This window comes from Gasterosteus aculeatus, chromosome 7 (genome assembly GCF_964276395.1).
Source record: "Gasterosteus aculeatus chromosome 7, fGasAcu3.hap1.1, whole genome shotgun sequence".
NCBI lineage: Eukaryota > Metazoa > Chordata > Actinopteri > Perciformes > Gasterosteidae > Gasterosteus > Gasterosteus aculeatus.
In genome coordinates this window covers 17,094,773-17,107,249 of record NC_135694.1, presented here as the reverse complement: position 1 = coordinate 17,107,249, position 12,477 = coordinate 17,094,773, and the positions used below count along the sequence as shown (strand labels likewise).

At 42.2% G+C, this 12,477-nt stretch overlaps 2 protein-coding genes across 12 annotated transcripts in view; one reads left to right on the top strand and one right to left on the bottom strand.

Annotated features, from left to right (window-relative positions):
* The window catches only part of auts2a (activator of transcription and developmental regulator AUTS2 a), a 316,878-nt gene extending 313,177 nt beyond the window's left edge, over window positions 1-3,701 (top strand). For 7 of the 9 annotated variants that reach the window (XM_078106530.1, XM_078106532.1, XM_078106535.1 and 4 more), the window contains 4 exons: window positions 291-371; window positions 455-538; window positions 762-1,008; window positions 1,167-3,701. In XM_078106530.1, the coding sequence (XP_077962656.1) occupies window positions 291-371; window positions 455-538; window positions 762-1,008; window positions 1,167-2,400 (1,646 nt within the window). In that variant the 3' untranslated portion in view covers window positions 2,401-3,701. The remainder of the gene's footprint in view (window positions 1-290; window positions 372-454; window positions 539-761; window positions 1,009-1,166) is intronic. The other 2 variants (XM_078106534.1, XM_040181432.2) reach the window with 1 other exon arrangement.
* Window positions 1-12,477, bottom strand: part of LOC120822077 (uncharacterized) — a 52,780-nt gene that overhangs the window by 39,432 nt on the left and 871 nt on the right. The window lies entirely within an intron of this gene.

The following is a 12,477-nucleotide window of genomic DNA, read 5'->3' as shown; positions in this document are numbered from 1 at the left end:
GAACTGGACGTGTTACAGTTAAAGAACCACCTCGTTAGTGCCATCTAGTGGACAAACTGTCATGTTGACAACATATTTAAACTGTCTCCAAACTACAGGCTCTAGTTGATTTTGATACAAGTAAAGAAGTGGACTTGTCTCTGTGTGTGTCTCTGTGTGTGTGTGTGTGTGTGGTGTGTGTGTGTGTGTGTGTGTGTGTGTGTGTGTGTGTGTGTGTGTGTGTGTGTGTGTGTGTGTGTGTCACACCATCCATCCCAACGCAGTTGAGTGACGTTTCTCTCCCTCCTCAGGTCCCACACACCCATCAGCAGGTCCTTTCGGTCATCCACCCCACCATCCCGGAAACTTCCTCGCCCAAGCATCTCACTTAGGTACCCTTAAATTCACTTCTTGTCAGTCTCGATGTGAAATAGATGTGATTGGATTCATGGTAACATGTGGTGTCTCCCTCCAGAACCTTTTGGTAGACCTGCATCGTTTGGCGGACTGGGAACCCTCAGTTCATCGGCCTTCGGGGGCCTGGGCAATCCAGCACTAAGTGAGTTTTAAACTCACACAGGATGTTGCTGGTTACCATGGTTACCAAGCAATTACTGCCAAACAATTTCTCCTTTCATGGTTTCTATTGCTGTAATGTTTGTTTGTTTTCCCAGCAATTTAAGTTTAGAGCTATTGCTGCTAATGCTCCATTCACCAGCAGAATATACAAATTGTTGAGATACGCATTTAACTTGCGTCCTGCCGTGTTTTTCCACGTGTTGAATCCCTAACAGCGGCCAACGCAATGTTCGGCCACAAAGACGGCCCCAACGCACAGCAGCACTTCGGCAGCAACAGCGGCCACCAGGAGCCGTGGAACCGCCTGCACCGCACGCCGCCCTCCTTCCCCACACCGCCACCCTGGCTGAAGCCCGGAGACTCTGAGCGGAGCGCCTCCGCCAGCTCGCACGAGCGGGACCGAGACTCCGACAAACGGGACTCGTTGGTCAGTAAAGACGACAAAGACAGGTGGGTGACTTCTCTAGCCTGAGACCCGTTTGCTCACACTGAGAGCATAAAGAAATAAAAGAAAAAACAAATGATAATAATGTCTTTTTAATTATGAATAAAAATGCAATGAGGACTGATGTACTGATACTGATGGAAGGACTTTCTTGTGCTTATAGGGACTCTGTAGAAAAGCGCCATTCGAGCCATCCGTCCCCAGTCCCTGTCAACCCCATCAGCCTCCTGGGACACACCCGGCCTCCTGAGCACCACAGGAACCACCTGCTCCCGGCTTCTGGAGAGCCTCAGAGGGACAAGGAGAAGGCCAAAGACAGGGAGAGGGAGCACTCAGACTCCTGGAAAGACAACGGCACGGATGACCACAAGCTCAAAGACAACCAGCACAGCGATAAGGACGCACCCGTCATCCACGACGGCCGAGTGTCAGAGGACAAATTGTCCAACAGGGGGACGCCCTCGCCCTACATCCGTCAGACCAGCCTCGAACGTCCCAACGGCGGGCTGAGCAGGGACATCCCGGAGAAAAAGGGAGAGCTTCAATACGAGCACCAGAAGAAGAACAGCGAGGTGAAGGTGAAGGAAGAGCGGAAGGAGGAGCAGGAAGGAGCCACAGAGAGGGCTAGTGAGCACCCCACACAGGCACCCTCCACGCCGAACCTCCACCCCCCCTCCTCCATGCCTATGCCTATGAGCATGGCTGGCGTTCACCCCATGAACAGCATCAGCGGTCTGGAGAGAACTCGAATGGTGGCGCCCTTCATGGGCATCAGCCCCATCCCCGGGGCTGACCGGTTCCCTTACCCCGCCTTCCACTGGGACCCAATGAGGGACCCCTACAGGGGCCTGGACATTCACAGACGGGACCCTTTGGCCAGGGACCTGTTGCTGAGGAATGACCCTCTGCACCGGCTGACGGCGCCGCGCCTGTACGAGGCAGAGCGCTCCTACAGGGACCGCGAGCCCCACGACTTCAATCGCGACCACATCCACCCTCTGGCCCTGGAGCAGAGGAGGGAGCAGGAGCGCGCCCATATGGAGGAGCGCGAGCGACTCAACATGCTCAGAGAGGACTACGAGCACGGGCGCCTCCACCCGGCAATGCACCACCCTGCCCTTGACGGACACCTGCCACACCCGCCCCCGGGCCTCATGGCCCCTGGACTCCCAGGCATGCACTACTCCAGGGTGAGCCCCTCGGCGGCCGCCGCCGCAGCCGCCGCAGCCGCTCACCAGAATGGTATGCTGAACAAAACACCACCCACCGCATCCCTGAGTGCCCCGCCCCCTCTCATCCCCACGCTGGGTGCCCGGCCGGGCTCCCCCAGACGGACTACTCCCCTGGCCACAGATATCAGAGACAGACCGGCTCACAAAGACATCGAGGCGCGGTGAGCCTCACCAACACTGAACTCACACCGAGCACTTAGCTTTGGGCAAAGCAAGACTGTAACATAGCTGTGAATAACTTATGTGGGCAGAGAAATACCCTGAATTGTTTTTGTAAAAAACTACAAAGAGACAATAACCGTGGAACAAAAAAACAAAAAAAAGATTTTAAAGGATTTTCCTTCCGGTTTGCTGCAGCTTTTTGTGTGCATTCTTTCTCCTGTTTGGCAAAGTGACAAAAGTGAGAATGAGCAGTTTTGGAATGTACAGGTACTTTATCACTGACAGACAGCAAAGTGTGTAGATAATGTGTACAGCCGCTGTGCTAACTCTGTGTGGACTAAAAATCATGGTACAAATATGCAAACGGATGTTTTGAAAGCTTTACTTTGAACACATGTAAATAGAGGAGTATTACAGCAGTGATTCAGAATGTGCTTTTTGCTATTTCCTTTCTGTTTCTTCAGTTGACGCAGCTGATTAGCATTGTACCAGAGGACCCCATGTTCAACTATGCAACAAATGTCTCGGCTCCCTTTCTGAAAGCTGTATTCTCTCCACAACTCAGATACAAGCTTCAACCGATCCATGCAGATGTTGTAGGTCGAAATTTGGATTAAATAAAGAGATGTAATGTCTTGAGGTATTCTCTCTCAAATATGATTAATTGTACTGACAATCCAAAAAACACACTTGAAGGAGGTATTGTATATGAAAGATTTTCAATGCCCAAGACAGCAGCACAATGTCAACTATTCTTTTCTCCACTCTTCCTTCCCTCAGTTACGACCCGCCTTGTTCTGGGGAGAATGCAGCACATTTAACACCCTGACAGCACATTTGCCCCACTGAAGGAGTGTAAAGTACATGTTTTGGAAATATGTTCCGTTGGTCAACTAGTGTATTAAAGTGCTTTCCTGAGTTGTTGTCCCTACAAAATCAAAAGACAAAAAAGCAAGTTTAAACTATGGACAGTTTGTTTCTTATGAGCAGAGATCTATTTTAGTAGTTCACTGACGGTTTAGTTGTGCGCTTCAAACTCAGTGATATGTCGTGCAGTGTTTTTTAATCCCACATTAAAATGTCCACCGGAGCCATAGTGGTTAGTCGATGCGTACTGCAAAAAGATTGTTAAATGAGATTCTTTTTTTTCGTTTTGCTGTTAACCATGTACAGGGAAAAAAGGTGAAGTCTTTCTAGATCATGTACAAAAATGGGAAAAAATGAAGCGACTGAATCTTCAGCATGCTCCTCATTTAAACTTGTGTTATGTAAATTGTGCCATGTTATTAAAAAATGTGTACTAATCCTGTCTATGGGACCTTTATTCCTACCGAGGTCAATAAATGTTGATGACTCTGTGCATTTGACCCCTGATGAGGATAAACTACCTTTTGTACCACTCTTATTTGCATCGTAAGTGTGTTAAATATCCCTCGTTTCATTTTTAACAGCTCTGCTGGACCTACTAGGAATAGCTTGGTAACGTTTAAAGCTGCGGAAGCATCATGCCATCAGCTACTTGGACAAGGGAGTGCTTGTGTTTGGTTCATTAAGTGCTTTAAACATCAGCAGCCTTCACTGGTGAGTCATGGGACAGTACTTGTGTATTCATCAGAGGATACAAGAGTTATTGACATTCCCATTACACTGAATAACCGCAGCATTCATGCACCCTTCTCTGATTGATGTTAAGTCCAGAAGCACCCGGGTCACGCATCCATCAAATGTTGGCTCCAATCAGCCAGTGGTGGGAATTGGGAATTGCCTGTATTTTTTTCTCCTGCCAAGTAAATGCCTCCTGCTGTGGGGACCAACAGTCACTTCCCATTCAGAGCTGCAGCAGTGCTGTTAGAGCAGCGTGCAGTAGTTCAGGCTCTGCACCACCAGGGGGCGCCAGAGTGCTGCACATTTGCCACAATACTGAAGGTGATATGATGTTATTTTTTCAAGCAATGGTTCCATCTCCTCAAATAGGGATATTTGCTGGCATTTCCACTCTTCTATAATAATAAAAATATAATTTCATTATTGTTGTAATTAGCCTTGTCTAAGGTTCTTAAAGGTTTGGCTGAATTTACTTTTCTGATATTACTGTACATCGAAAATTTGTTTCATTACATATTATTCTATAGAATATTCATTTTGTTGAATAAGCAGAAAGTAGTGAAACGGCTGAGGTTTTCTCTAGTGTTACGATGACACTAACACTGAACAGTTTAAAAATTAAAATATGCTTTCTAGACAAGAAACAAATCTTCACATTTGAGAAGCTGGAACTGGGAACGGTCCGCTAGACCAAACAACGATCAAGTAATTTTCATCAATCATAATTGATTGTTCAACTTCAGCGCTGATCTCACCGTGTCTCGTTCCTCGGTCAGCAGTTCAGAGACAGTCTACCTGTCTTCCACCTCCAACATCTGTATCACAGGCATTGGGCTCCCTCCAACAAGAGCTACTGGATAATTCCATCGGCTATTTTAAGGCAAAGCCTAATTTAAGGCAAAGGAGATCTAAATTGTCGGTGAGTGATTCGCTTTTGAATGTTCCTTCTTTCGTTGTAAAATGGCTTTTCAGCCTCCGCTGCAGGTTTAGTGCACCTAAGATTCTTCCCTCCATCTGCCACATGCTGCCGGGGCAAAGGGGCAGCAGAGGGCGATGCTCAGACGGACCAACAGGAGGAAACGGCCATGCAAGAAAAATATGATTTCACTTCGAGAAGCTACTACTGACAGATTGAAAGAACTACTGGAACATCCTGCAATGCTCATTATTTAGAGGTAACGGTGCTTAAATTGAGCATCCAATCGTTCATCCAGAGTGGTTATAATTACCCTAAACTGCGGCCAGATGTAGTCGCTATCAACAATCCGACGAAGTAACTGTCTGGAAGCAATAGAGGCATTAGTCTGTGAAAAGAGACACCATCCACAGCGCCAACAGACTGAGGCTTCAGATTAATGAGGTCTGACAGTCGGTGTCTGATGGGGTTTTAAGCACAAATGGGATGCAACTTCTTTATCAGACACAACACTGACATCAGACATAAAAACAACAACAGAGACGAAGCACAACAAAGCACCCTGGAGCTCTGCAGATCAGCAAGTGATGGATGTGGTGACTCCTCGGAGTACAGAGGATGGCTTACACCCAAGTAAAAACTCTCAATTCACTTGATAACCGCTCAATTAAACAACTGGTGAGAAGTTATTAGCGGACTCTTACACTGCAAATGCTTTTATGTGTTAATCCCTCAGAGGAACCGACTTTATGAGATAAAGATGTGAATTCAAATCATTGCTGCAGAAAACTGGTTGTTGTTGTCTCTGCAATGCCTTGTTTTTGAGTATTTTAGAATCTCAGCGTCAAACATGATTGTTTTAAATTGGTGGGATTTCATTTTTGTGGTATATAACCAGTCTTGGGTTGTTTAAAAATGCCAATGAGGTTTTTCTATAGTATTTTGCCCGGCAAAATTAGAATTCCTAATTCCAAAATAAGGGTATTCTGTATCTCATGTTCACTCGCTTTTGTTGTCTCGTTGTTATTGCTGGCAGTTAAGGGGAAAATGCCCATCACGTTTTCCCACAGACCAAGTTAATAATAACTAAGCATTCAATTGTCAATCATAAAATACTGGGGAAAAAATCATTGAAATGACCCAGATTCTTCATGTTTTTGCGAAAGCTGTAGCTGATTGTGTCTCACCTGATTGAATCATTTCAGCTCTACTATTTTATTTGAAGGGTTAATTCATGTTTAACGGCCAATCTACTTGTGTTAAATAAGTTGTGTTGAAAACAACAATCTGTTAATATGTTATCTTAATCAATCTACCATGATGCTGTTACACAGTGAAAAACCTTATTTTCCCATGTGAACAGGTCTTTGAACACAAGGTGGCATCGGAGCTCTCTCCTCGTGTCAGGGGAGCCATTTCGGTGTCGCACTGGATGGATGCTGTACAGCAGGTGGTGCACAGTGACAAAGTCATCTCATTTGACCTGAGAGGAAAACCAGTTTGACCGGTTGACTTCCTCTGACCACCATCATACGCATGGAATTTACCTGCATGTAAAAGGAACATATGCTGTCAAACTGGAAGAGCAGTGCGTCAAACACGACACTCCTCTGGGTGTCTTGTTTGTGTGTGTTTGAGCTCAGGCAGGAAGCAAATAAAGCCACTTGCTTGTCAGCTGTCTGAACCCTGGAGGCTGGAATTTATTCTAATTCTGAGAGTCATCTGACTGGTAAATACGGTGCACCTTTCCCTGCTCACGTGATTCCTGCAAACAAGAACATCTGACGCCTCAACGCTATTGTAAACAAAAGCTGTCTCTGGGAGCGGACTAGTCCCCGGGTTTGGCTGTACTCAATAAGAGAAACCAACTATCTGGGACACAGCGACAGAGATTCAACATCCCTTTTGTTAAAGAAGGTACTGTGCATCGCCTCAATACTCCCTTAATTATACGCAGTAAAATGACTAATACATCTCCCTCGAAAAACACTTTTCTTTCTGCTGACAACAGTTAATCACATCCACACAAACACACTGAATGGCTCCTATAAATACTTTCTTGTTTATAAACGGGTGGACGTCCAATTCCTAGTGGTAAAATCCCCCTGTTTATTCTGCTCTCCTGAGAAAAAGCACATAAACACGAACCTACGAAGGATCAAGCCGATGCTCGGGCCTCTCGGACTCAGTTCATTTATTCATCCTTAGTGGAATCACCGAATGTTAAGCCTGGAAGGGATGAGATCAAAGGAGCAAGAGCTGGCCGCAAATATGAAACCCTCTATCAGCGCACAGAGTGGATGCTGAACAATCCTCCAGACGCATGTATCTGATGGATATGTATCTGATCTTTCACTGTCTGCTCACAGTGGTCAGAGTGAGACCAGCTCCCTTCGGACGAGGAGATACGGAGGTATATTTGCCTGAACCTCTATGTAAATGTTTTCTGACACCAGGTTCAAGTCCACTGCAGCTGTACGCTCCCTTTTCAAAATACAGCTTTGTTTTATTGACTTTAATAGATTCTTTTGATCCCACGTCACTGGTCACACAGTACCTGTGTTGTTTGATGTGAGGCCCTCTGAAGTGTCTTAAGAGGTCAGGACACACGCTATAGTACGAGGCTGGAAATACATTACAAAAGCTGTTTGTCAAACTAACATGAACACACTCAGCAGATGGAGAAAATACTCGGGGCCTGACTAACGTTCTCACATAATGACCTTCAAAAGACAAACACACGGCTACAATGTGACAGGGGAATCTGTTAGTTCTTCCCAGCTGATTAAGGCCGCAGTGTTTCTATTCAACAGCACTGAGAACCTTAAAACCTGTTGCATTTTACTACTTCCACTTCTTATGTATGTTCTTGCCTCTCCAACATCATATTAAAGGTTCCTCATTTGGACCCAGATAATAGCATGAAAGCGATGCACATTAATCCTGTAGGTTTCATTTAGTTTCCTTTTCACCGATGGGACGCTCACGGCGACCTGAAGCCCCGATGCAGCCGGACCTCATTAGCTTGGCCGTTCACACAGATGCATCCGAGCCGCCAGCCGTCTCATGTAGAACTACAGCCAATTTTCAGTTTATTTCTTAATGGCATTTTATCTTTAGACCATTGCTTGGATTTAGTTCAAAAGTGCACATAGTGCCCCGATAGTATCATAAGAGATAATATATTACAGTAAAAGAAGGAGGAAAACTAAATGTATAACAAAGTATGCAAAATAAACATTTAATTGTCTGTATACCTTTGGAAATGTATCAACATTTTAATCTCCATGGATTTCCAAATGCATCTCTTCTCTCAAAATTTGAAAGAAACACTCCAAACTCTCCTGCTATAGTATACTGAAAAATACCATTAAAAAAAAGATTTTCTTTTAAAATTCTCATTTCTATACTCTTTTTTTTTTTTATAGATTGCAAAATAATCATTTCAGATAATACATAAATAAATACATCAACATTGAGTATTATACAAATAAACTGTATGTAAGCCAACAAGACGTTTCCATGACCTCATAATGAGAGCAGTTCCATAGCGTTCATGTTTTAATAACAATCTATGTCCAATACATTCATTTACAGATTTTGTTATTGTTGCAGTCAAGTCAGCAGTCATCTATTTTTGAATTGAATTGCCTTAAAAGAACAAACATTGGGCCTCATAAAAGAAACATTTGTACAAATAGATTTGTTCTTAATTGACTGAATGATTGAGGACAACTTGCAGTTTTTCCAGAATTGTAATTTCTTTTGAAAGTCTCATTTTGGAGACTGCTGAGTTCAGCCTACATCGACCGCAAAGGCTGGATCCTTCGAAGGATGCAGCCACTGAAATGAGCCACAGCTGCAGCAAACGGTGACAGCGGAGGCCATTTACAGTGAGTTTACACATCCCGAAAACTTTACATAAGGTAATTGAAGCTAATGTTAATGTGTCACCCATCAGCAGCGCCTGTGATACATTACGCTTAATTTACATGAAAACAATTTTAGTTGTTGCATCTGTTGCTAGCTGGCTTACAGCTAAATTAAGTTAACGTCTTTGGCCGTTCTTGATTAAACAAAGGACCCACCTGAATGATGGGAGGCGCAATTACGCTGATTGCTGTGAGAAGGAGCATGAGCCGCTTCTCAATCTGCTTTGTCTGCACTCGTGTTCTCGTGGACTTTGAAACGCCAATCGCAGCTCAAGAACTGTTCTCGTCTGTTTTACTAAGCATGCATTGGAGTAGATTTAGAGCCAAATCCCCCAGAATGCATTTCACCCTAGCGACAGGCAACAATGGCGAAGGAAAATAAACACAACCTTCTTAAATACGTCACAGATTTATGTCATTTTAGGACATTTTAGGAGTCAGCTGCTTGCTTATATACTTGAAAAGGTTTCTTGTTTGACGGTTTAACTGTAGCCTCATTTATCCCTGTATCATAGACATTAAATACTATAAGGGTTGATTACTAACGATACAGAGAGACAGATGAGGTTCAGGTTAATTTATAGTAACAACGACGGTTCTCCGTCTGACGTTCGATCCCAATACCTCCCAAACCCTCACGGGGTGGCCGAGGTCATCAAGGTCACGGTTGAGTGAGTTTGTACGGGCTAAGAATGGTGCAAATATGAAAGAGACAGCGCTTCAGCTGCAACATATCATATCACCATGAAAACGTCCAAAAATATGATTTATAATTACGAGTGTTGGGGCCGTTTGTCCGATCGATAAACAATTGTGTCAAAGGGCCACTTATGCAACCCTAGTTTGTTTCTTTACACAGCAAAACGAGCAGATTGTCCAAGCAGCCTTTCCTTCTGTTTCATATTTATTTTGCTAGACAACAAACACAAAAACACGACTTGACTGCCTTTCCTACACTGGTAAAAAACGATGTATCACCCAGGTGCATGCTGGTCCTATACCTTGCTATGCCGTTAAATAACCTACAGGTGCTCAGAATACTACCCAATTAATTAGTCAACCAATTAACCGACCAATTCACCCAAACTATGTATACTTATATTACAAGAAATGACTGAACTAAATGGACTACAAAAACAGAAAATCTTAATTTAATTCAACCTAAATAATTAAACAATACTATTTAAGAATAAATAACTAAATACTAAACAGGAAATTAATTTCTCCCACAGAGGGTATTTGTTGCATACTACGTCTTCCATGATTTTTACTCATAAGATGAAGGGTGATTTGAAATCGTTGTGTCCAAATAGTTTTAATAACAAAATGAAATACTTGATGAATACATTTGCAAATATTGTCTGATTTCTTGTGTTTTTTGTATACCTGTTTAAATGTATACGTTTGACAGTCTAGAACACACATGTGCCGTCCACCCTGTTTACCTTCTTTCAGACTGCATGATTTGACTGGTTATTCCATTTTTCACTTCACATTGCAATGACTTGTGGGTAAGCATCCAATTTTGGAAAGGGTTCATGAAGGGATCAAAATGTTTCCTAGGGAGCCCTTAAACACTCAGCAGTGCGAAAGTGGGACAGAACTAAACCCTCACGCAGTGCGTAAAAGGTAGAGATTGGGATCGGACAATTTTAATAAGGAAGCTTGCAGTTGAAGCTGAACGGCTGCTGCGTGTTGCTAATAGCAATGACTAGTTTCAGTTATCTTGATGACGTAATAATATACTGTACTGACTTTAAACACCATTTCGACACCCATTTTTCTTGGTTGAATATGCATTGCTAAGTAATCGTTGGCTTTACATGTTAACCATCAGCAAACTTTATTTTGCAGTTTGAATTTTCTTCTTCTTTTCTCACACGACCAGCTGTAGAAATACTGTGACTGTGCTTTTATTAGCAGAATGATCTTATTTCAAGTTGCAGGTATAGTCCTGGTATACTTGATTTTGAAGAATTGGCGATGCTTTTTGATAGTTCATACAGTACCGAACACCTGTGTGTTCTGGAACCCATTTCTTTGTAGCTTTGTGATCACTGTAATGGACCATGTGGGTGGATAACGGTAATACATCTTACCACTGCCGCTGCTTAGATTAAGAATTATGGAGATCTTCTTCCACTCAAGCCATTAGTGTTTCCTAAAACACTTTAATTTGATTTAAAATGATTAATGAAACATCGTTAATGGAAATTCAATGAAACATAATTAGCCAGTGCAACATCCAATTTTTATTTCATACAGCAAGACTGATTTGATGTGTGCAACATCATTCAACTAAATGCAATCAATGCAACTCTTAATGTTAATGACTTGATTTATTATATTGCATTGTATAGTAGGTGGCAACTGTGGTAGAGGGTTAAGGTTAGTCCAAATCCCTCCCACCGGTGTGTCATTGCCCACTTTCCTAGTTAGTGGCTAGTCTGATGCTGGGCTGTTGGGCAATAAATGAGTCATACCCTTTTTTCTGGCATTTATTTCCAACAAAACATATTAGGACTTCCCTTTTCTACTTAAGAATTTACCTTTTTTACAACCTTCTATGACTTTTTTTTAAATAGATGGTAAAATGACCTTTTCTTTGACTTATTTTCACTTACATCACAGGATACTCTACGTTCATATACTGTACTAGGTGTATTTCATGACTTTTTTACAGACATTTCTATAGCAAACGATACAATGACATTTCATAAGATTATATTATGAATTTGTTAAGTTATACTACTGTATACGGAACCAATAATGAAATAATCCACATGATATGTTTTGTTAAACAAGGTGTTGCTAAATAAAAATATAAATCATTTATTTCCTAATCTCTTGTGTGCACAAACCTGCACACACACACCAAAGCTTCCAATTATATTACTGACAGATACAGTGCTTGATTAATTCTATCAATCAGCCCATTAATCTATAAATAATCAGTCACAAAATACGTTGCATAAATCACACTTACTGAAATGGAGCGTATGCGATTTTGTTTTGATTGTGTTTGTGAGTCTTTGGCATAACACACTCAGATTTCTCCAAAGTGTGTAATTCACACAGCGCTGTCACAGCGTGAGTTAACCACTTATTATTTGACTCAATCAGGGCTTGTTGTCTTTTTAATCACAATGCTTTAACTAAATGGGTTACAGAGAAAACACACTGAACCACTGTAAGATCTACAGATTTATACGTAAATCTTCAAATCACTGAGTGAATAAAAATTTGAAACTTAAATAATAATAATAATAATAAATGAGCAACTTTTTGGCATTTAGAAAAACTAAATTTAAACTGAACTACCATTTTATTTAAATTGGAAAAATAGTGGGTTGGCTATAACCTGTGAGTCAATGCAAGACAAATCATTCTATAATCCATCCCGTCATTGTGATTAGAGTCCAGATTACACATATAAACAAGGGTGTAAAACGCACCAATCACATCATCTGAAACAATTGTATTGCCTTTATCCTGAAGTTTTCACCTACAAACGCTCATTCAACAAGAGTTGTGATTATTTCAAGAAACAAAAGTAAAAGGTTTCACAAAGACATACCATAGCTAAAATACTATATACTATACTATATATTATGTGCATTGGCACAT